The sequence below is a fragment of the Apodemus sylvaticus genome, chromosome 21 (genome assembly GCF_947179515.1).
Source record: "Apodemus sylvaticus chromosome 21, mApoSyl1.1, whole genome shotgun sequence".
Classification (NCBI taxonomy): Eukaryota; Metazoa; Chordata; class Mammalia; order Rodentia; family Muridae; genus Apodemus; species Apodemus sylvaticus.
This window is the reverse complement of record NC_067492.1, coordinates 37,315,011-37,340,168: the sequence shown is the minus strand read 5'-3', so window position 1 is coordinate 37,340,168 and position 25,158 is coordinate 37,315,011. Positions and strand designations below refer to the sequence as shown.

At 41.1% G+C, this 25,158-nt stretch overlaps 1 protein-coding gene across 2 annotated transcripts; it reads right to left on the bottom strand.

Annotated features, from left to right (window-relative positions):
- Positions 1–1,089: 1,089 nt before the first annotated feature.
- LOC127671626 (carboxylesterase 1C-like) lies at positions 1,090–24,822 on the bottom strand. Of its 2 annotated transcripts, none has more exons than XM_052166453.1 (13): positions 24,771–24,822; positions 24,260–24,464; positions 21,666–21,810; positions 18,893–19,026; positions 17,547–17,700; positions 14,980–15,084; positions 13,793–13,903; positions 9,800–9,940; positions 8,460–8,540; positions 7,469–7,616; positions 4,975–5,106; positions 1,655–1,727; positions 1,090–1,367 (listed from the first exon to the last, which is right to left on the bottom strand). In XM_052166453.1, exons 1-13 carry the CDS (start codon positions 24,820–24,822, stop codon positions 1,229–1,231), a joined length of 1,620 nt encoding a protein of 539 aa, XP_052022413.1. In that variant the 3' UTR covers positions 1,090–1,228. The 2 variants fall into 2 exon arrangements, with proteins under 2 accessions (XP_052022413.1, XP_052022415.1); XM_052166455.1 differs by having other exon boundaries at positions 13,799–13,903.
- Positions 24,823–25,158: the final 336 nt, after the last annotated feature.

The following is a 25,158-nucleotide window of genomic DNA, read 5'->3' as shown; positions in this document are numbered from 1 at the left end:
TCGTTGTTCTTTGAAAGTGGCAATTTCATTTTATCTCCAACACACAATTACTATGCAAACTGCTTCTTAAAAAAATTGTCTGGCACTGCAAAAAAAAAGCCTTTAGGAACCGCCCTTAGCATACAATATTCATATCTTGTATCTTCAAGCAGCATGGAATCAAGTACACAAAGCTGAATAATTGCCCATTACTATAAGTTATTCTCTCCCGTCTTCCTCCTATTTTTCCAGATCCTTCCAGCCTGTTTACCAGACCCTCACAGAAAGTCTCTCTCCATACTTTCATTTTCCACTACAAGTAGAAATGAAGTGGAGGTTCTGGGAGCAGCATCTGTAGCTCTGACCTAATCCTAAACTTAGTGAGACCTCATGTCCCCAGTCTTGAGTTTGGGGTCTTCTCAGTAATCCTGCTTCTCCCCTGTACAGAAAGATCCCTAGTGCCTTCCCTCAGCCTGAACTCCACTTAGGGAAAGTAGAATATTACAGGTCTGTTTGCCTGGCCTCAACGGGTCTTCACAAGTACTCTGGGAAGAGAGGCCCCCATGCTATTTTTGCAGGGGTAGTAGGATTTTGCTTATGCATGTAAAGGAGTTTGTGCAGTATTGTGTGGCTGGACCCTCAGAGACAGACTTTGTCCAGCCTTGCTATCTGCCATCATTCTTACTTATGAACACCTGGCTGATATCTGAAAAGAAGTCTGTGATGGGTGCAAAGTCTCCTTGGGTTTCTGGATCTCAGGAGAATTATGCTCCCACACTTGCCCACAAGTGGTGATTAGCATGACAGTGTGACAATGTTGTCTACTTGGAGGTGAATCATGAGGCAGTGTTCACCTGCCTCCCCTTTCTTCCTCAGGGTCAAAATGTCACATCCTACCTCTCCTCCAATCAGCTATCTCGTCCCTCAGATTCCAGCAACCGTTCTCCAAATCTTCCCCTGAAAATGTGTTTTTCTATGCCCGCATCTCTCTTCATCCTTCTACCCCCACACCCATGAGGATGGATTCATCTTCAGCCCAAGACACGACTCCCGATTTGATTTCTAAAAGGAAATTTATTTTCAAGTTGAGACACTGTACTCTTGTGCAGTTTTCTCTGTAAGATCCATCCTTGGTGAATAGCCATCCTTTGCGGAATTGCCCCATCTTTGGTCCTCTGGTCCCGAGGCTGGCAAAGCCTCCCATTCATTTGTGTTCTGTGTGCTCAGAATGTTCTGTCTGAGGTGGATTCTAATCCAGGAGCTCAGTCCAGAAAGCCACTTCCTCCCCTTTCAGTCTCTGGGCTTGCTGGGTGGTGGCACCAATCTGCAAATATCCTTCCTTCTGGTCATACGCTGGCCAGTGTGGCAGCCCCTCTCCATTAGGGTCCCTGGGAACAGAATCAAATAGAATTCCTCAAGACTGCTCTGTGGCCCTCCATTCCTCTCAGGTCTGAATGGATCCGTGGTTTATCTCAGTAGTGAGCTTGGCAACCTCCACAGAGAGCTTGCATCTTTTAGAACAGCCCATCCAATTCTAGAAAACTCTTGCTATAGAGCACTGATGTTACACTGAATGGTCAGGGCTTTTATCACTCAGACTTCAGAAGTCATCCTTCCTCAAAGATACGCCCAGCTACACCCTATCCCCCCTTTTCATCTTTGCCACAAGCCTCACCCATTTCTAGCAAAGTTGGCCCAGAATTTCATCACCATCTTGCTGAGGTTGGTCTCCTCTTCTGAGGCGCCCTCTGTGGGGAAGGGGAAATAATGTTTCACTATTAGAAGTATGAACCGGATGTAGCTTCATCTGGGAAGGTGTTAGAAAGGCAGAGTGAGATGCTCACTCCTTAGCCACTCAGTCAAATGCTCCAGCGTGAGAAGACCCTGGCTAATCACTGTGCACGTTCTGGGGTCGAAAGGAGAGACTGATCTGTGACCCAGCAGTGGGGATATGTGCATGCACCGTGAGTCTGCTGCTTTGTGGTCAGTGTTCCTCTTCATCTGCCTTCCCTTCCTTCCTCGGGGTCAAAATGTCACATTCCAGAGTGCCCTTTGTAGTGGAGATTTGAATCTGGATCTGTTCTGAGTCATTTACATACATTATTCACTATATTACCAATAGTCTGTAAAAGATAACAGAACTACAAAGGACTAAGCAGTATTCCAGCTAGGAAATGCCCATGAGGAGCTGTGAGGCAGGGGGATGAGCATATGCAAATGCTGAGGGTTAAGACACTATCTACGTCTGTGAAAGTATTTCTTTAAATACCACATTATTGGGCTGGAGAGAGGACTTAGTGGGTCAGGGCACTTGCCACACTTGAAACATGAGAATCTGAGTTGTACTACTGGGACTCACAATATAAGGTAAGGAACTATTCCCAAAAGTTTTTCTCTGATCTCCAGGGGTGTGCACACAGCCACACAAACATATATATATATGTATATATATATATATATATACATATATATATGTATATATATATATATATACACACACACAAATACATATAAATATATACATGTAATCACACAGAAACACATCACACAATATACACATACATACACACATATACTCACACATGCACATACACACATACACACATGTACACACTCATACGCACAGAAACCCACATACATACATGTATGCACTCACAAAAATTTAAATTTAAATATTATGTTATTAAGAGTATCATAGATCTCCTGTGAAGATGCCAGCAAACCTCCATAGGAAATGGAAATAGAATAGACAGTTAAGGAAAGATGAGGGTAAGGAGGTGGGTGGGAATAGGAGGACCAAGTGAAGAGAAGGAGGTAAGAGGAGGGTGAGGAAGGGAATGTGGGGAGACAGTTAATTTAGGTCCATTTGAGGCTTAGCATGGAAACCTAATGTAGTAGAAGCTCCCTGAAATATATGCACATATGAAGTCAATATAAATAAAATTGATGACAAGTAAGGGCAGAGAAAAAAACCTCAGCTGGGCATCTCTTGTCACTAAAAGAAGCTTCCAGTAGTGGAACTGTGTTACATCTAATTGAAATGCTGGCCAAGGAGGTTTCATGGGAAACCCCAAATAACCCAGGCTCTTGTCAAGACTATAGGTTGCTCTCCACAGGTTAATGAGAGGCCCCATTGCTTAAGACAATACCTATATAACTCAGCGACCATAAGGATGTTAAGGTAGTGCCTACAGAGAGCTTTCACCCCTACACTCTAATGTCTGGTATAGGAAGGTATTCTGACACGCCCAAAAGGGCAATACAAACACCGAGCCAGTTACAAACTCTTTGATCCACAACTGTGCCCTGTATGCCAGACGGTACAAAGTTGTGGGAGCAAGCAATAAATATCTGATTTGACTTAAGGTCCTCTCCATAAGATGATGGAACCCAGACCTGGCCCTGCTTGAATGATGAAGACCCTGAGACTAGATAGTCCAGGGGCCTAGGCAAAGGTAAATACTCCTGTTATAAAAAATAAAAATTAATAAATACATAAAATTTAAAATATAGCAATAAATAGACCCCTAATGACATTCTGCTATACTCTAGATCAGTTCCTTGCACAGTCAGCATCAAAGAAGCTTCCTCCTGCAGAAGATTGGAACAAATACAGAGCCAGACATTAGGCAGAGAATGCTCTAAAATAATCAGCCCTAAATGGGATGTCTCCATCAAATCCCTCTCCTTAGGATTCAGGGAACACTGTTGAGGAGGAGGTGGAAAGAATATAAGAACCAGAGGGTGTGGAGAACACTAAGGAGACAATGCCCTCTAATCAACAGGCTGTGGACACACTTGAACTCACAGACTGAGGCATGCACAGAGCTATCACGGATGTCCACCAGATGGCGCCCTAAAGCTGAAAACAGTGAACACATGCCCCATCCCTAACCCAGATGATGTATTTAATAACCACTTGCAAATGAAAATTTAATTTCCTCCAAGGGAGTCTCACTAAGGAAACAAACTACTCTTAAGGGAAGGCTGTGTGCCCAGCAGTAGATGGCCAATAGGAAGCAAACTCAATGACATCTCTGGAGGTTCCTTGTCTTCTAATTCTATCTTCCGGCTCTTCCTTTATTTAAAAAAATACCTTATCTTTAATTTAATTTATATGTATCTTCTCTTTTCTTTTTTCTTTTTCTTTTGTTTTTTAAATTTGTTTTTTTTTTTCGAGATAGGGTTTCTCTGTATAGCCCTAGCTGTCCTGGAACTCACTCTGTAGACCAAGTTGGCCTCGAACTCAGAAATCCGCCTGCCTCTGCCTCCCAGAGTGCTGGGATTACAGGCGCGCGCCACCACCACCCGGCTATATCTTCTCTGTTCTCTTTCACCCTACAGGTCTTTCACATATACATTATGGCTTTCAACTCAGTGTGTTAATGGGAGTTTTGAGTGTAGAAATGAGTGGGTCTCTGGTTCCTGTGCCTTCTCCCGGACTCTTTTCCTTCTGCTTGTTTTGTCCTTTTTCAATGTGTTAGTTTTTAATTATATTTATTTTATTATTATTCCTTAGAAGCCTGTTTGTTTTCTAACGAGAGATAGAAACGGGATAGAGTCACTCGGGAGAAAAGGCGAGGAGGAACTTGGAGGATTGCGGGTGGAGAAACTGAAATCAGGATATAGTATGGGAGGAAACATCTATGTTCAATAAAAGGGAAAATATACATTGTACATAAGGAAAATGTCATGGGAATTTAAATTGTGGTAATCTAGACCAAAATCAGTGCCTTGTGGGTGACCCATCACCTCTCTTATTGATGCCCCAGGTCACGATTCTGAGAATGACTGCGGTTGGGGACACAGGCGCTACCTTTATGTGTGCTAGAACAGGAGAAAGGCTAAACACTGTATAATGAAGCTCAGATCTGCTACAGAAAGCCAGGAAACTGGTGTTAGGAGAAAAGGTGAAACTTGCCAAAGGCCCCCAAGCCAAAAGTAGATAACCCAGTCCTCCTGACTCCCAGAGCACACCTGGCCAAGAGTCTATACCTTTTAGAAATGAAGACCCAAATACAGAGAAGATTTCATCGCCGTGATCTCCTTGAAGTGTCTGGGGTCTCTTGTCAGACACAAAGCTTGGGCGATACTGAAACTCGTACATGTAGATGGGCACTCCGCCATCTGAGGAGACATGGATTTGTGTACAGTTCACGTTAGCAGACACACACACCCGGGTGACAATGAAGTCTCCATTCCTGAAGAAGAGAGCTGGTTACTAGTGTAGGACAGAAGCAGCTGTTGGAAAACCTGGTGACCTCCTTGGGTTGCACAGCTGGTTGAGGTAGACCTGGGATCTGAGCCAGGTGTTTATGGAATGCAGAATGAGAGGTTGCCATGCAGGCAGTGAGCTCTTGGATGTGTTCAGCCATGATACATAGCACCCTGCCATTCTGAGAAGATCTGTACCTGCTCATACTCCTCCTGGTTTCCTGAGTCCCCAGTACTAACATGTCTTTCAGATATGAGGTTGAAATATCAAATCCCCTATGGAAAAGCTTATGGAGTTTCATTGTCTCTGTTGCTGCCTTATGAGCATTTACTAGGTACCTTTAAATTGAAAGATGAATGTACTAATGAATAACATAGAGGTCAGTGTTGTAAACTTGTGAAGCCATATTTGGGACACCATCTGACTGTAATCTTTATTTGTAGAGGTTTTTTTCTTCTTAGCACATGGGTTCTATACAAAACTACTGCTAACAATGAATGTTGAAATACTCATTCAAAATGATATAAATTGTGACGCAATATATATATATATATAAAAGTTGGGCTGTAGAGATGGCTCAGTGATTAAGGGAACTGAATGCTCTTCCAGAGGACCTGAGTTCAGTTCTCAGTACCCACACAGCAACTTACAATAATCTCTTAACTCAAGTTCCAGGCACCAGACACAGCTTATGCTACACAGACACACATATGGAAATATACCCATACACATAAAATACAAAAGTATTTTTAAATGCAAAAACTAGATAAAATTGTACAGTTGTCATATAAAATCAAATTATGTTGTTATCAACATAAAATAGGTTTTTTGAATATAGGTCTTCATGATAGCCACAATGTGATCTTTTTAGCATAGCATACAATAAACAAAGTATGCAAATCATGTAAGACATTCAAATTGGCAAGTAATTTGAATGGTCAATGTTCTGGAAGTGAACAAGAGAATGAGCTAAGAAGAATATTTACAAAACTGGCAGAAAGAACTGATGTCGCAGGTGTTAATAAGTCCTTTCCTATCATAAATTCCCTTCAGTGTAAATTCTCCAATAAAGGGGCATGGCATACATGAGTAGGTATTTTAAAGATCAGAGTTTATAGTCTTAAAATAAACTTTCCCAACTTTTTAAGACATATATAGATTGCACTTGAAGGAAAATTAGATCTTATGCTCAAAGAGGAACCAAACGAGAAAAGAAATGGGCATGGCTGCCTCTAAATCTGAATTTAAGTAAAAAGTATAAAAATTAAAAAAAAAACCACCATCTACTGATGAGAGGTCAGTTCACCACTGGAATATAACAATGGTAAATACAAATATAACACAAAGTACATAGCATATAAAACAAATATTAAAGTATGAGAGGGGGAGAGATTATAATATCAAAGCAGTAGAAGACTGACTTAGCTTACTTACAACAATGATTGGGTCATATAGACAGAAAATGTATAAGAAAAAACTGAACTTGAACAAAGGTTTTAGGCCCAGGGGACCTGATGGAATGACAAAGAAGGTCTGTAGTTTAACTCCGACATGATGGACATTATTAAAGTACTGACAGACTCACGGACCATTGGCTGGAATAGATCACACATAGGCACAAGAGAATCTTGCCTACTTTAAGAAGAGCTATGTGTAGCCTCACCTCTGTCTGTGCAGGCCTAAGGCAGTGACAGACATCCCTGTGGGAGATCCAAACCTGGTTCTCACCTTCTCTAACTAGTGCACACCAAGACAGATAAAGGCATGCCACATCCATTGAAGATCTCTACACTTCCTCTCCTCATACTTCTTTCCTACTCTTTCTGGACTTTCTCATCAGGAAGAGGTTCTCTTGAATCCTAATCCTATTGCTGATCCTTGGTTTTCATTCTTTTTATTGATTAGTTTTTGCAAGAAAGTATTTCATGTAACCCATTCTGGAATTGAACTCCTGTGGAGCCAAAGAAGATCTGGTCTTCTTTCTCCATCTTCTATGTTCTAGAATTGCAAACATGTACCACTAAGTCTGACTTATAAGGTTACTCAGGATCGAATGCAGGGTATTTTACATTCCAGTCAGGCACTCTATCAACTGAGCTACATCCCTAACCTCACGTTCTTTACATGTATATCTACATATATAAACAGAAACACACACACACACACACACACACACACACACACACACACCTGTGTTGAGGAGGGGGAAAATCAGAGACAGGTTATTGACTCCATTTCTTCCCATTGAACACGTAAGACTCACATAAGACTCACCTCTGAGGGATCGGGATATGAGTACAGATGGGATACCAAAAAATATATCTCCAAACATGTCCAGGAGACGGTCTCTCTTTTTGTCAGGGTCATCTGTTCCTCTTAAGTATTTCTCAATGACTGCTGGAATCACACTCTCAGAGATGTTCTAAAATAGATTAGAAAATGACCACTCCTGCCTAGCTGCAGACAGTTAAGATGAGTTCACGGCTCATGGACCACCTGGGCTTGTACCAAACCAGCCTGCTCTACTAGGAAAGAGTTTCTAAATCCACTTGGTATATGTCATGAAGTTTGGAAGTTAGCTATCTGAAAATTATTTTCTCTTATTGGCTGTTGTGGGAAAGAACCCTTTTCCTGGTACCATCTGACAGCTTGAAAACTGTCATCTAGTAAATACTATCTTCAGTTGTTTCTAGAGGAAGGAAATATTCAGTATTTCCCCCCATTTTATAGGGAAAAGATACTTTTTGTACCCTAACAAATACAATAGTCTACAACTAGGGAATTGAATAAAAAAAGGCTTGACTCATGAGACTTGCTAGTCAGTAAATATTTTGCTTTAGATGCACAGAGTCCAGAATATCTGTTCAGTAATCTAATAACAGAAGCTCATGCATCAAAACAGCGTAGACCCTATAATTTGTAATTGTCATAGTGCCCACCTATCTGATATGCCTCATATCTATTTAATCTTAGGCCTCCAATGAATAAACTTGATGGTCTTTTTGGTCATGGAATCAATCTTTTCTAGGTATAAACTTTCCAAATAAATCTTTCCCCTGGCAACTTGTCCAGACCCAAGGGGATTTTTGATTGGTGAACAAGGAATATAAGTTTGTTACACTGGGATGCAAAGAAGATGGAGTAGAAAAGTGGGAGAGGTTCCCCAGTCACCACCACTGTTTGCAGCCATTGAATTTGTCTGTGATTAAATCAAGTCACTGACCTTTGTTTCCCAACTAATTCCCATGACTCTCTAGACTCTTACAAGTTCAGGGTGGAACCTCTTCAAGAAGAAACTGGCCATTTTCTCATCCATTTTGCCTTCAGAGAGTATATCTCCCATCATCTGTTAAACACATGGTAAAACATTGGTGAATCCCAGTAGATTAAGAAAAATCAAACAGACCAACCAAGAAAACCAAATGAAATGAAAGTGCTTGGGGGATGGTGCTAAGAGATATGGGAGTTTATGATTCTGAAAAAAATCAGCAAGCAAAAGAAATGAACTTATGAATAAATCTAAGTCATACACACAGAGAAGACAGACAAGTGACTATTTATTACACTAGAAGGAACAATGTCCCTCGAGGGTCCTGTAGAAGCCAAAGGCCCAGGGACAGAGGACACAGGCCACATACCCTCAGAATCAGGTGATAGGGGAAAGAAGACCTAAAATCGTGTTTTTGTCTATGTTTCTGTGATGCCCCATGAAGTCCTTCTGAAGACCACTGAGAATGTGCTGACCCTGTCCACATTTGCACTCAGAGATCTGCTGTGGTCTCAATGTATCTTTTAGCACTGGAAGCCACACCACAGGATGATACTAGAACCCTAAATGCCTGCTTGAGAGGGCTCACATTGCTGAGTTTGGTGGTGGGCTGTCAGAGCCCTGAGACCTCCTGAGTAGTTACTTTAGAAAGTTTCCAATTATTATTCCCTTTTCTGAACCAGATATACATTTGCACTCCAAAGGGATTCATCCAGGATTTTCAAAACAAATTTACATGGAAAGTTTTAATCCTCTTTGAATGGTAGTCATCTGTGTGCATAACCCTTGATCAGAGCAGAGAGGATGATAGTTTAGCCTCTGTGGAGTGTATCTAAGAGTTCTAAACCCTGCTCTTCACCTCTGCCCCTTTCCTCCCCTCAGGGTGGTAGCCATCAGCCTCCAGGGAGACAGGGAGAGCACACTTTTTAGAACTCTGGGAATGTGCTGACCCTGTCCACGTTTGCACTCAGTGTTCTGTTCTGGTTTCATCATGACTTTTAACATGGAAGTCACACCCCAGGATGATCCCAGGGCCCTAAAATGCTTGCTTGAGGAAGCTCAGCATTGCCAATAGAAAGCTTTGTGGTGGACAGCCAGGGTCCCGAGCCCCTCTTGAGTAGTTACTTTCAAAAGTTTCCAAGTACCAATTCCTTCTCTAGCCCAGATATAAATTAGCACTCCAAAGGGCTTCATCAAGGACTCTTAAAACAAATATACATGGAAAGTTTTAAGTCTGTTTGAATGGTAGTCATCTGGGTGCATAACCCTTGATCAGAGCAGAGAAGATGATGGTTGAGCCCCTGTGGAGTGTGTCTAAGAGGCCTGTACATTCTCACCGTTGGAATGATCCAGCCAAACTCATGCTTGTTGATGCCCACTATGTAGGGGACAGTGTTGAAACTCTTCTTGGCCAGGATCTCTTCTGGTGCCTTTGGAAGCACTACTCCATCAATCACGGTGGACAGGGAGACATTGTACTGGGCAAAAGAGAAATACAGCACTTATGAATATCAATCACACCTTTCTTTTGATCCACATCCCCTCTTTTCCTGGTCTGAAAACTTGCCAAGCAGAAAGACTCCTGTGGCTATGGCCACAGAATCCCAGTGTCCCAAAGACAATGGCTGAGCCCAGGAGACTTCAAGGTCAAAACTGTGAGGTGTGGGCCAGCAGTGTCAATGCAATGGTGGAAGGGAACTGGGAGAGGAGGATTCTCTTTTATTAATAAGTGTTGATTACCTCTGCTTACCTTGCTTTGGGATATGTAGTTGGCTTTCAGAAGTACTGAGTTTTTCACTCGAGGAGCCTAAACTGAAATCTTTGTTTTCTATTTAGAGAAATAAAATACCATAGCAAGCACCAGATTCTGTCCAATAGGCTGATAATAGAAAATACCACCTGGGCGCAGCTACTGCCACCTTGAAAAAACTGGTTAGTGAAGAAAGAATGTTCTAAATCTGGTGAGAGGAGTTGCTTTCTGAAGGAAGATGACACACTGGACACACAAACTTGGTCTTTCTGATATCTGGTGTGGTATCTTTGCAAGAACACCATAGACAACTGAAGAAAGAGTGGGCCTTTCTAAGCAGACAGAAATGAATCTAGTGAGTGAGGATCCTGTGCACAGGGCTCATCCCAGGAAAGTCACAGTGGCCTGGCCTTTGGGGACTTCTCTGGTAGAGTGTTAGAGAGGGGGCCACAGAGTGTAATTATTTTTTCATATAATATATGGCACATTTTTCTTTATACTTGACTAAAATTCCATTGTGTATGCATGATGTCTTTTCATTACCCTTTCTTCTCTTGATAGACAGACATGTGATTCCATTTCTTTGCTATTATGAATAGTGTGGTAACTATCAGGTGATAGGGGAAAGAAGACCTACAGAAGTGGCCAGACTAAAACAATAAAAACTAATTGTTTGAAAAATTTTTATAGCAAAACCTAATTCTTTGATATACGTCCCTAGTTAGGGTCACAGGGAGTCAGATATGAAATTGTCAGGATTGCATTGGTTTGTGGGCGTGTCTGTGCAGGAATGTTTTCTTTGCCCACTGTGGGCAGCACCATTCCCTGCAAATCCTATCCTAAGGAGTATAAGAAAACCACCCACGTCTGTGTCTTTCCATAGATTCTGCTCTATTTATTTCCTTAGTTGAACAGGCCTGCTTGAGATCCTGTCTTGTGTCTTCCCTCAATGATGAACCATAGCCTAGAAGTATAATTCAAATAAACCCTCTACTCCAGCAAACTGCTTTAGATCTGAGGGATTTAATCACAGCAACAGAAAAGAAAACAGAGCAGAAATATATGTGGCACCTTCCTGGTAGTCACAGTTGTTAGAGCAGGTACTATCTCAATGCAAGGAAGGGACGTAATCCTGTGATCCAAGTCAGCCTTTTGTTCTTATTATTTGAAGTAAATATCAGTTGAAATATTTTCAGTATTCAAGTGGAATTTGGATGTAGTAGAGCTGAATTGCTTCATTCAGAAAATGGTTCATTAGTTTAGGTCAGGGTGTTTTGTTCCAAGTTCTTCTTCTTTTTTTTAATGCTTTTTTTTTTTTTTGGAAAATCATGTTCTTTTATTGAAAAAGGAAGTAAAAACATTTTATGATAAAATTGAAGACTCTGATTTTATCACAAAATGTTTTTAATTCCACCTTCGATTAATTTAGAAAGAATTTTTCTATGTCTACCATTTTATCTGTATGTCTGTATGTATACTTTTCCATGAAACAGTCAATTTTAATGTGTTTTCTATATATTTCTTGAATTTTATCAGAAATATTTTCCATGTAAATCTTCAACTTTACCTGAAAATGTTTATAATTCCACTTTCAATCAACTTAGAATTAGTGTTATGCCTACCATTTTATCTGTATAATTTTCCATGATAATCTTCAATTTTAACATGCTTTTCTATATATTTCTTCAATTTTATCAGAAATATTTTCCATGTAAATCTTCAACTTTATCAGAAAATATTTATAATTCCACTTTCAATCAACTTAGAAATACTTTTATGCCTACCATTATTTTATCTATATAAAATTTTCCATGATAATCTTCAATTTTAACATGTTTCTCTACATTTTCTACAATTTTATTAGAAATATTTTCCACACAAATCTTTAATTCTATCATAAAATGTTTCTACTTCCTTTTTCAATTAATTTAGCAATGTTTTTTATATCTACCACTTTACTCTTTAATTTTTCATGAAAGTTGTCAATTTTCATGTGTTTTTTTTTCATATATCTCTTCTATTTTACCAGAAATATTTTCCATGTCAAGTCAGGCTTTTAAGAAGGGAAATGGCATGGTCTGTCTCATATTCTCAAGGAGCAAAGAGAGTGAGAGGGGAAAGCAGAGGCAGAAGATTTCCAGAAGGCGCACAGGAGTAAAGGTCTGCATGGATAGGCACCTGGGAGTCAAAGGAAGACACTGGAGTGGGCAGCCATGAGACTCACAGAAGGGCTGCTACTGTTCAGGAATCCTGAGAGCTGCATGTGGAGGCCACAGGCTGTGCCTTTTTGAATCAGAGAAGCCAAAGGCATCTTTCCTTCTGTTTATCTCATGCCCCACAACCAGTCTAATAAGTCCAGTCGGAAATTGCTTCAGAAGTTCTGCACTCCAGCCTCATGCCACCCCCCATTCGCCCACTTCTCAGTCACTGGTATGACACAGAATGCCTGCAGTGCAAAGACCTGCCCCCTGCAAAGCAAAGACCTGGCCCTGCAGTGCAAAGTCTTCCCATCAATCTCCTTGTACCATCCCGGGCCCTTGTTTGATTAGGCCATTTCTACACTGGACTTAGTGTTAAGGGTTATTATATACCTGCAATATTGACGTTTGAGAGGCTGAAGTAGGCAGATCACAAATTTCTGGACTACAGAGTAGGACCCTATCTCAAAACAACAAATAAACACAAGACATTAAAGAGAAAAAAGATCAGTGTTCAGAGCTCACTGATCTTGTCTTATGTTGACTCTTAGTGCAACCTTCTTGGCTGAAGCAGCCCTTCCCACCTTTGTGAGGTCCTTAAGCCTGCTCCTGCCTCATTGACTTTGAATTTGAAGGGAAAAAGCAAAGGGAGAAATGTAATTAAAATATCAAAAATAAAAAAAAATACAATTGGTGAGTTGTATGTATATACTGACAAACAGACAAAACCTTTTCACACAGTTAAGCAAGGAATGGTCCATAGTTTGCATGGTTGAAAGAATGGAAGATATGTGTTTATCAGATCATACATGAATGAGGGACATACTGAAAATGCAATAAAAATTATGGACATATTTCTACAAACCATGGGATGGTTTGTAGCATGAGTGAGTGAATCAGGGGATGATAGATGAATGGAGAGGGAAATAATAGCTATCCTAGGACCATAAATGAGGCCATGTCTCATAAATTCTAGACAAGTTGGCTACTACTATTATAAATTAATTTTTATATCAACCAATAGATAATGTGACACTTTTCTCAAAAACTCCTAATTGGTTATCCCTGAAATTCAGGATAGTAGTTTTTGGTTTCAGGACTATGGAATGTCTTATTCACTAAAATGTGACAAGAATGTTCAAAAGGCAAGTTTTGATAGATTTGAAAGGTTTCCATGCAATTCTTCACCACAGGATACAGCATTGGACTAGGTTTTGACATTTAAGGTGTTTCATAATAGGAAATGAAATTCCCAGGTTGTCACTCTTCCCAAGAAGAGCTAAGAAATTGTCCCATTAGAGTCTATCCAGGGCAAGAACAGCAAAAGAAATGAAGTTTGGGGCCAAGCACACAGAACAGTGGCAACTAGAAGGGATACGCACTTGTACCAGTTTCTCTGTGATCTCCGAGAGCTCAGCCTCTGTCTTCTGGCGCAAGCACTGGACCATGGCAGCTGATGAGGTGTTATCACATCCAGAAAGAGTAACAATTATCTGAAAAAGATCACAGGCAACATCAGAGGTCAAGAGTAATGACTATATTCTGTCAGTGTAGACAGTAGATTCTAGACCAGTCTCTTCCTCCTATTCTTACTCTTCCTCCTCCTTCTGTTTTCTCTCTTCCTCTCTCCCAAACTCTCCCCTCACTCTCTCTCTTTTTACTTTAATTCATTTTTATTTATGATCATGATAATGATTAGGAAGTTTTTGTGATAGGATTTTACTAAATACTCTGGCTAGCCTGTGACTTACAATATAGACCAGGCTAGCCTCAATCTTTCATTATTTCATCTTTCTGTCTTTGCTTCCCCAGGTATTTGAATTATAGTTGTGCGTCACCAGGTTTTGCTCTCACATTCATAAGGTGATAGAGGGTTTGTAAAGTGTCTAAATAGACACTTCTCAATGTATGGCTTTTGACTCTTTTGGGTCAATTTGTAAATATGAAAATGCATCATGCTCATCAGAAATTTACATTTCAATTCACAATGTTAGCAAGATTGCAGTTATGAAGTGGCAACAAAAATAATCGTATGGGTGATGGTCAACACTACATGAGGAACTGCTTTCAAGGGTCTCAGCATTAGAAAAGTTGGGAACCACTGTTCTAAATCAGAAGATGTAAATACTATATCCCACAGAATATTGCCTCTATTGCTAATTGGAGTAGTGATGCGAGGGGCCATGTCATATACATGCATGCACACATACACACACACATCATACACACTCGGCACAATGTCCTCTAATTTGAATGTCTCTAAAGAGGACATTTGACGTGAAGGATGAGGTACCTATGCCACTCCATAATTACTTCAGGTGAGCTACAAAAAAATATACTTTCTCATATTTCAGTTCCTGTGCAGAATCACATGGTGTTTGAATAACATGCTTCACATGAAGGAACATCAGAACTTGCAGAACGTGTCTTCGCCGTGAGCCAAAAGCAGTCCTTCTGTCCAGCTAATTTTACTTTAAGAATTGATTGAGTTTCTTAGCTGCCAGAGAAGCCAGGGAAGACCCCAGGGAAGCTCAGAAAGTGATGCAGGAATGCCCAGGTGGGCACCTACTTCATTCACAGCCTGGACATTCTTCTTGCCCAGGATTGTAGTAAGGATCACACCACTCTCAGAAATGGCTCTGTGGAAGAGGTTCTTGCCCAGAGGAGATAAGACCTGCCAGGGGAGAGAAGATTTTATATTCCTAAGATAGGTTTTGTGGTTAACATTAAATTGAAATAAAATCTGGAGTCACCTAGGAGATCAACCTGTTAGCACAGCTATGGGGGAGTTTCTGTTTCAGATTAATTGAGGTTGGAAGATGTCTAATGGCAGCAGCATTCTGGTGACCTGTGACTAGTAAGTAGCCTGTCCAATGTCTGGGCCTGACATACTGGGCCATCTGTCCATGCTAAAGGCAACTATGGAGAAAAACAAGCTACAGTTAAATCCCTCATGTTTGATCAAAGCTAAGGGGGATTGCCCCAATCTGGGGTTTCCCAATCTGCATCTCATACACCTTTGTCATGGTGCAAGTTTCAGGAGATGAATCCTGTTGCACTCGGAAAGATACCACACTTATTTGATTTTCTGACCCATGTTGAAAGACATGTTTTTAAAGACCAGAGACCGTCAGAGAACTGTACAGTAGCATTTGCTTCTGTTCTGAATCCTCTCTATGGGTCCATGTGACCAATCACCTCAGCTCTCACTGCTATGACTCCCCTGCTGTGGTAAACTGTGTCCTTAAACTATGAGTCAAAATAACCTCTTCCTTAAGTTGCTTTAATGGCTATTTCTCCACAGTAAGGAAAAGTCACAGACACTATAGCTAATGGTTCACTTGCTGTTTAGGGCTTCCCCTGTCTCCTGGCTGTGCATTTATTAGGTGACCCTGGTGCACATTGGATAAGACTGCTTCTCATCCACCCTAGCCTAGTTTCTAGACAGCTTATTATTCTGATGTTTCCCAAGAACATCTCAGCAAAATGTGGCATGGATTCAGAGTCAGCAGCAGAGTGGAAACACACTACAAGTACCTATCAGGGAAAATCCAAACTATTAGAAAGACAATAGCAATAAAAGGATTGGTAATACCTACCCACACAAATCATTTGTCTCTCCACTGTTCAGAATTTATCCTAACACCAAAGATCACAGAAACCTGTGAACATTTGTCAAAAAGTGCATATATTTTTCAAATAGTAAAAATTGGATTTAGTCCAAGATATTAATATATGATCAGGTAATTAGGATTTATTTTTACAATGCAATATTACTCAGTTATAGAAAGGTAGTAATACAGAAGAGGGTTTACTAGTAAAGAAAATATTTATATGTTACTATGTGCCAATATGTGTTTTTTCTTTTTTTGGACAAAGGAACTGAAAAGCCAACATATGTAGAGAAAAAGAAAAAAGGAAAGAGGGTCTGGATGGAAGATACATGCCACACGATGAATAGGAAGAAAGATATTGTATTTCATATAATTCTGTATATGTACATTGTATATGAAACTTTAGAAAAGACTGAAAAAATAAATGTGACAACAGCCAAATGACAATCCCTGGGTATGTTTTATGTAAAACTTTATTATTCACTGGGTGACTAATAGATTTTTTTCCTTATTTAAGAATGTTCCTGTTTCCAGGTGGTTTTTATCTGTGGATGTGGCTGCTAACTCGGGTCTTCTGGAAAAAAGGCAAAGAGTCTGTTATTGAATCATCTCTTCAGCCTTTCCATACCTCTTCTTACATTCTTCCAAATATTGACCATGTTCTCTCCTTACTAAATCTTATGTCAATATTGCATGAAATAGTTAATTATTTATTTTAGCGTTGTGTGAAAATGCTCACACTTTAAAACATTGCAACTCAAATATAATAACTGAATGATAATTTTTTCCTCTGATAATTTAAGTAGGAAATTGTGTGTTGGTTCCATAGCTGAAAGTCTGCTCAACTTTGAGGAAGATAAGGTTTGTTTTTACAGCAACCAAAATATCTGTACCTCCCCTCACTGTTTTTAAGGCTCAATTCCATACACAGGCAAGAGACTTTATGTCCCCAGTCTATGTCTGTGACCCACCTCTTTTGCCCTATCCTTCCCCACTGGATCTTCCATCTCTCTTCCCTTCCTCACATCCCAATGATAACCCATGCTGCCTTCTTAACCTGAGGGGAAGCCCCAGTGTGATCTTGGGTCTTGAATTTCCTTAATGTAATGATGCAGCTTCAACCCAAACAAGGACACTTGGTCCAACTTATTGCTCCTCTTCTCCCATTTGTAGTAGGTATACATCACTGAATCCCAGGACTTGTAGAGTGAGACGTTATATTTAAATGATTAGAAGAAGAACTAGATCAACCAAGTGAGAAAGAAGCTGGAGATGTTCATGGCTCCAACACTAAAAAGAAAAATGGTAAGCTTATAAGCAAAAGAGAGCTAATTATACACCTGACGCTGTCCATCATCTGATGCTGTGCAGCAAACAGTGCCAGCCTGAATGCAGGTGTTGAATGCAAAGATTTTATACTGGACTGGCTGCTTTCTAACAGGTTCTCTCCCATGTACCTCACCTCTAGACCCCAGCAGCCATATCAATCTCCACTAAGCAGACTGGTGCCAAGAATACTTACAAGAACAGAGACACTGGCACCTCCTGCTGACTCTCCAAAGATGGTCACTGAATCCGGGTTCCCTCCAAAGTTTGCAATGTTATCCTGGACCCAGCGTAGGGCAGCCAGCTGGTCCAAGTGAGCCCAGTTTCCTCGGCTGTGTTCATCACCTGTGCTGCAAAGTTACAGGATGGAATGCAGACAGAGATGTCATAGCAGGGCTCTCAAGAGCCAGATGGCCTGGAGAGTTTCAGTGATCTTTTCAGAATCAGGTTGAATAGCACATCACTGACAGGGGCTGGTGTGGGGCTTTACCTGCCTGTATCCCCGACAGTGTTGTTTTACATGGAGTTCTTTGTTCATATTCTAGCAACTATGTACTGTGCTGAGGAGCCACAGCACATGCAAATTTGCCGAAATAGCTAGAGAACAAGACAGAAAAAGTCTCTGACTGTGCTCAGCTCACAGCGGAGGACAGAATCAAGTAGAGTAGAAGAGAGTATGTCAGCTAGCAGAAAAATACAAAGTGGTCAATGTGGGCCCATGGGGTGGTGTTTCAACTGGAACAATCCTATTTGAAGCAGCATCATTGAGAAAGAGAAATAATTGAGCCTGTGTGTTTCATCAGAATTTGCAAAAGGGATTTTAGTTAGAAGCATCAGGTCCCAGGGCCATGGGAATAGATGTGTGAATGAAAGACAGATGAGTGCAGATACAACAGAGACATCACAGGATATTCCATATCATTGGAAGTGGGAACCATTGGGCAGAGACATGATAGTACCCAGTCATCATCTCATAGATCATTCCGGCCACTGGCAGGGGGAAGTATGGTATTCAAAGTGCAGATTTATAACAATAGGTGATTGTAGAAAGTATAAATGTCAGAGGCATAGGCCTTTGATTGTGGTAATAGCAAAAGGTAATAGCGGCTGTGTGGTCTCTATTGTGGAAGTCAGTACTGAGCATTGAAAGCGCATAAAGAGATGAGGCCAGATGTAAGGCGACAGTGCCATTGGGAGCATCACTTTCAGAAGGATGGATCACTGCAGTGGTCATAGGAGCTTGTTCAGTTCTCCAGAAGTGTTTTGTTATAAAAGTAGCAAGACTTCCTCCCTTAATTTACTTTCCCCTGTTATGTCATCTCTTCTGCATGTAAAAATCTCATTTCTGTCCTTTTATTTTACCTCCCAGACAAGAGTTCTCCCCATAAGTCTTCAACCCAAACATTGGACTTTTGAGTCTTCCAACCCTTTCAATACATCTCTGGTCTAATATCTAGCCAGTCTTGGGTGTTTGTTTAATTAATTGGACAAAATGAACCAAAGAACTAATTAATACACAGAGAGGAAAACCTAGTATCTTACCTAAATAATCCCCAAATACCCAGGCGGTATTGAATGGTTACCACAACCACGTTTTCATGGGCAGAGAGAGCTAGTCCATCATAGGTTGATGCTCCACCTATCACCAATCCACCTCCATGGATCCACACCATCACCTGGACAACAATAAAGTCACACAGACAGTACATTGAAGACCTGGGGCCACCACTGAGTTCATCTGAATTGGTTGTCTCTATCTAGGCTGTGACTGGAGATCATTGATCAAAGCACACCAGTTCCCAGGAAGGTTGCAAAAGGCTGACTCTTCTTTTCAATTCTCCAATATGAGGTCCAGGAGGCTGTGCCACTCAGTACCACCTCCCTTTCTTCTCATCTCTCACATCCTTTTAAGACCCAGAATTGAGATTACCATGGGACCCGTAAAGGCCTAGGGTGCTTTCATCACCCTGCAATCACACCACTTCACAAGAACTTCAGGCAACTGAACATGAACAAGAGACAGACTTTGTACTTCAGATTGGTCTCATCTCATTTAACGCCTCAGAGGTGAATTAAACTTCTCTAAGGTAAGGGATTGTCTGGGGAGACACCTGCTTCCCTGACGGCATCCATTCCTAGTTTACCTTGCCTCAAGCCCGAGTGTTCCCACTATGCTACCCCAGCTCACATCCACTTCATTCAAGATGCCTTTGTTCATTTGGCTAGCATTATCTCAGAATCTACAGTGTGCAGGCTCTCTGATGAAACTTGAGGAGAAGAAGGGACATAATAAATCATAACCCATGTTCTTTGATTTAAATAGAAATGAGGGTGTGTAAAATAATATTGTGATAATACAATTAATTTGAGAGAAGATCTTGGGGATACAATGAAACAAGAATTGGACTATGCATTATAAATAATAACCTCCCCTATGGTAAGGAATACTATTTTCCTGTGTCACAGATAAGAAATGGAGGAGAAGCTTCCTGCTGAGAACTACAGTCAGTAAGAGAATAATTCAGGGCTTGATCCTGATGCTGACTCCCATCAGCCAGATGTTGAACTGACCAACACCTCCAGCCCATGACCAGAGTGCAGTGACATGGTTCTTGAGTCATGAGCCAGACCCTTCTGCAGGTCTGACTAGTGCCTGACTGTTGGCTCTCAGGCAGAACTGTGATCCAGCCTGATAACTAACTGAGTTTTTATATGACAATTCTCTTGTGTGGAAACAGGATGAGAGGTTAAGAAAAGGCTCTGCTCTCTCATCTTTTAAAAGGCAGATCCAGGTTTAATATTCAGAACGTGTGGCTCTAGTACATGTGTTTGAAGCTAGAGGGTCTCCTGTTACTGTGATTCTAAGATCCCATTTTCTCCCTCTAGACCTCTGTAGCCTCCATGAGAGATGAATTGTGGATATATAAGCATGAAGACTGAGTATGAGGGTGATTAGGTACTTGAGTCTCTGGATCAGGTAGGGAGAGTAAAGCTTTCAAGGCTTTTGTTGCCTGGCCAAGAATGAAAGTTCTACCATCTTCCTAGTTCAACAATGGCTTCCTGATAAAGGGTCTCATGGACTCCAATGTTGAGTGGAGCTGATAACAATTATGGAGAAACAGAAAAAGATGCAAGTTCTTCTTCTGCAAGAAGCCATCTCAGACACAGAGCAGCCTAGGCATTTATTGCTATTCACAGTTTACAAATGAGAGGCTGAATGCACAGAGGGGATTGACAGCTGCCCCAAGGACACATATCCAGGAAGATCCATGGTAGACAGCACTTATACTTCAAAGTTCCTTCTGGATCCCTTTCCCATGAGAAGGCCAGATAAGGCTACCTCTTGGGATGCTCACTTTTTATATGACTTAAAGAGTGTGTGTCGCTAAGGTGTTTTTTTTTTTTTTTCTGTTTATCTCCCCATGACTTCTGAACACAGGTAACACCAAATCTTAACATACATTTCCACAACTCTGTCTCCCATTCCTGGGTTTCACACATAGGACTTCTGGGAAATTTGTTGGCTGCTGACATGTTACAAACCCAGGATTACCTTCTCTAGAAAACTCTCTCCCAAACTTGTCATCTGTACCTGGCAGCCTGCCACTTCTCCTGCACTGTGCTTCTATGTGAAATGCTGAATCATTTGGTCATCAGACTGTGCCAAAGGCATCCAGACATGGAAATGAGCCACAGTGAAATTCTGGGGTGCTGCCTACAGGCAGGGAACTTGCTTTTGAGATTGTCTCAGCATCTTCTCTCCTCCCCCCTCCCCCTTCATGGGAGAGTGAAATTGTTCATCTGGCAATGAGGCTGTCATGGGTGACCTGAGAATAAAGCCATCTCCCCACCCCATAGGCCCTGTCTACAAGTACCCCTATGAAAGCCAGGAGACCTGAGGCTCCTCTTCCTCATGCTCTTTTACGTTTCCCCATCAAAACCTCAGTTTCTCTCTCTGTATCATGTCAGGGTTGTTCAATTTTCTGCTGAGATTCCTCCCAGTTGTGACTTTATTGGAAATCATGACTTAACTGCTATGGGGATAGGATCCTCATTAGTAGGATTAGGATTAGTCTTCCATCCCATGAAGACTTGGGAAATTACATGTGAGCTGCATAGTGCTTTCTACAAAAGTCTGACATCACCAGAACAAAACCTCAAGTGAAAACTGGAAGGAAGCTGTGGTCCCTGAATCACTCCTGATCTATGTGCTCCTGAGCCCTGATGTCTTTATCATCTAACCCCACAGAACATGCTCAAACTTAGCATGGTTCCAACTTAGTATTGGTTCTGGGCCGGTGGTTCCAGCACTTACAGGCAGTTGGCTGCTTTTTGTCAAGTCGGCAGGACTGTAAATATTCAGGTAGAGACAATCTTCGGAAAACTCAAGGGGTATGCTCTCCTTTCTGGTGTTGAACATATCTGAGAGTTGTTGTCCTGCAACTGCATTTTGGGAGCACCTGGAAGAGGAGAGAACATCTGAGATTCCACCAGACTGAGCGTGTCATCTGGGCCTGATCATGCGCTGAGAAATTTGAACCTATAAATGTGGTGCTTATTACTTTACTGGAGTCATTCTCATGGGAGAGTGGTGGGAACCATGGAAATCTCTGGGGTCTCTAAGACCTATGGAGGGAGAATCAATTGGTACCTCTTCTCTTCCTGGAGATTTTTGGGATGTCTGGACCAAGGAGAAAGATGATTGTATGGTGACTTGCCCTATGAGATGTCACTTCCTGCAGTGCCTGAACAGGGCTTTGTCCTTCAGGGCTTTGAATGGTGGTCTGTAGTTGACTATCCTCTATGAGGTAAACAAGCTATATAGTTCTCAGAGGAGAAGAGACCAGGCTCACTAATGTCTAGAAAATATGCAGTATACAATCCAAGGTTCTATTTATTATTATTATGGTCTCAGTTTGTTTATCCAGTGCACACAGGAAAAATTCACCAATAAGCCAGGGCATGGGTAAAAGTCCAGGCGTGGTAATTTTTATATTTCCATGGGAGAACTGTGTAGGGTTTGGTTGTTTATGGAGACAAATGTACCCAAAGTTCATATTTTTGACTCAGCAATGTTACCTTTGAAAATATATCCCAAATTGTTTATGGTTGTATGTAAACAGTCCATCAGAATTTTATTTATAGTCAGGAATACCAAACTACTTTAATCAACCTGAATAGAAGATTGGGTAAAGAAATAATAATTTAGGACTCAACTAAGCACAGTTAATAAATACTAAGATTATATGTATATACACATATATATGCATATAATCTTATATATTATATATTATTATATTAATTATATACAATTAATATATATTATAATATAAAATATATATTTCATACAACATATATGTATACTAGGTATATATATATATATGTATATATATATATATATATAGTATGATAGGATTCTGCTGCATATGAATGTGCTAGGCTGCTTTCCACATTCTATATTTATGATCTCTGTTTAAAGGAGGATTTACATAGAAAAGGGCCTTGAAACCATGATTTCAATTGTTAATAGCAGTTCTCTCTGAGCTGTTCTATTGCACGTGATTTTAACTCTCACTTCTGAGTGTTTGAGTGTTTTTTAACTTTTTGTGACAGTAGTGTCTTACTTTGTAAGCATAATGTAAACGTAGCACATAGCACATATTATTTGTAGGGGAAAGGCATGGAATGGCAAGAAGACAGCCTAGCACAGACTCCTGGGAGCTGCCAGAGGAACCTTGGGGAAGACACAAACGCTGTCTGATCTGAAATTTGTAGGTGTGCAAGGTTCTCTGTGAGGCCATCTGGGATTCTTAGGCTTGTTCACTCAATTGCCAAGGATGATGTGACACACCTTTGATAATTGCTTGTAGGTAGGTGGTCAGGTAGATCTCAGTGTGAGAACTTGTTGTCATCTTTACTATTCTCTTCCCCCGCAAGTCCATACCTACTACACTTCTAAGTAATGCTAAAGTTCAAATCAGAATAATATAGCATCTCAATTCTCATTCCCCTTATCTGATCAATCACTATTTTCTAAATCATTGTGGATTGTCTAGGATATTATATACTTGTTGTACTAATCCAGAGACTTCTTATTTTCTCTTTCCATCCAATAGGATAAAAGATTCATCAAGTACAGTTATGTTTCCCTTAACAGTTTCTGAACTGTTCACCACAGGTGCTCAGTAACTTTGTGCTAAATAAAGGGTTTGGAAAACTACAAAAGTACTTAGTAACTAGACCATCTTTAAGAACCCATAATGTTCTCAGGGATACCAGTAGTTGCTGTTAATATAACTAATCAGAGGATGGTCTTTTCTCCATCTTGCATCACTGTGAGATAGGTATACCTATCTCACATACAACCTTTTGGTCTGAAGCTATGCATTGTAATGCTTAGTACTGGATCTGATTGCCTAGGGGAAGAGGAGATCCTCAGGTACACCAAGTGATGCTTTGTAACCATGTTCGCCAAGTTATCCTTGATTGGTCAATAGAGATGCCTACAACCTATAGCTAGGAAGAAGAGAGATAGGCAGAGTTTCAGTTCTTGGCCTTGGGGTCTGAGGCAGGACCACAAGAGGGGTGAGGAAAGATGAAGAGAGAATAAGGCACCATTGGGGAGGTGAATTGTGAAAACGTGGCTACGAGGGTTGGCCAATTGGTGTAAGAGTGGCCCAGGTAGAACATGGCAAATTCTATCTCAGGGTTATTGATAGGGAAGGAGACAAGTAGCTTAGAAATGAAATATCTGCCCAGATCTACTGCTTTGAAGTCTTACTATAAAGGTTGCATGTCTTTTATCTAGGAACTGCATGATCCAAGGCATAGAAGAAACCCTCAACTAACATTACATATTTACCTCAACATGTACCTACAGAAATAGTCCCCACCCTAGCGACGACTTACATAGGAGGGTAGGAGGTGGCATTCTTCACAACGCTCCAGGGCTCCACAGGCTCGGGTGGAGCAAACCTCAGGGATCCAAGAGGGGGCTTGGCAAAGGGGACTCCCAGGAAGACAGCCACAGGCTTTTCGAATCCTTCTAAGCTGACGTACTTCCCCAGGACTTTGCCTTGCTTTGTGTCCACCACGGGTGGTGAGGATGAGTGTCCTGATGGTCAAGAAATCATGAGGACACATCAGAGGGGAAAGATCAAACCTGGATTCCTGGTTGATTTAGTCACTGTTAGGCTTGTGACATTGAGAGTCACTTGAATCTTCTAAGGTCTCATTTCCTTCTGACATTAAGGACAGGGCCAACTAAAAAGTAATTTGTTTGGAGATATAGAAGTAGCCAGCCTAAGGCCGTACGAAGGTAATTGCACTGCTTTGTGCCTGCCCTGCATACGTGACACCGCTGCAAAGAGGACAGATTTCTAAATGTGCAGCCCAGTGTTTGTTATCCAGAAGTACTTACCCCAAATGGGGCAAGCAGCAAAAGAAGCCCAGAGCAGAGCACGGAGCCACATGATGGAAGGACAGGAGCTCTTGGAGACAGGGAGGTGCCTGCTGCTCAAATAGAAAGCCTTGTTCCTGCCTCTTTGCTGTGGACCAGCCTTTAGACCAATTAGCTTAATTATATAAAGCTCTCCCTCCAAAGAGCTCCCCAGGTGTTTGTTAGGACCTCCAAGCCACACCCACCAAGAGTTCACCCTTCCTTATCTTTAAAGACACTACCCACTCTCTGTTACCAAATGGCCATGAACTCATCCAACCTCTTATGCAAACACTTCTAGTTGAAAGGCTCAGTGCAGCTTGAACTTCCCAAGGTAGGCACCGGCAAGCAGAGTCACTGAGTCAGGAAT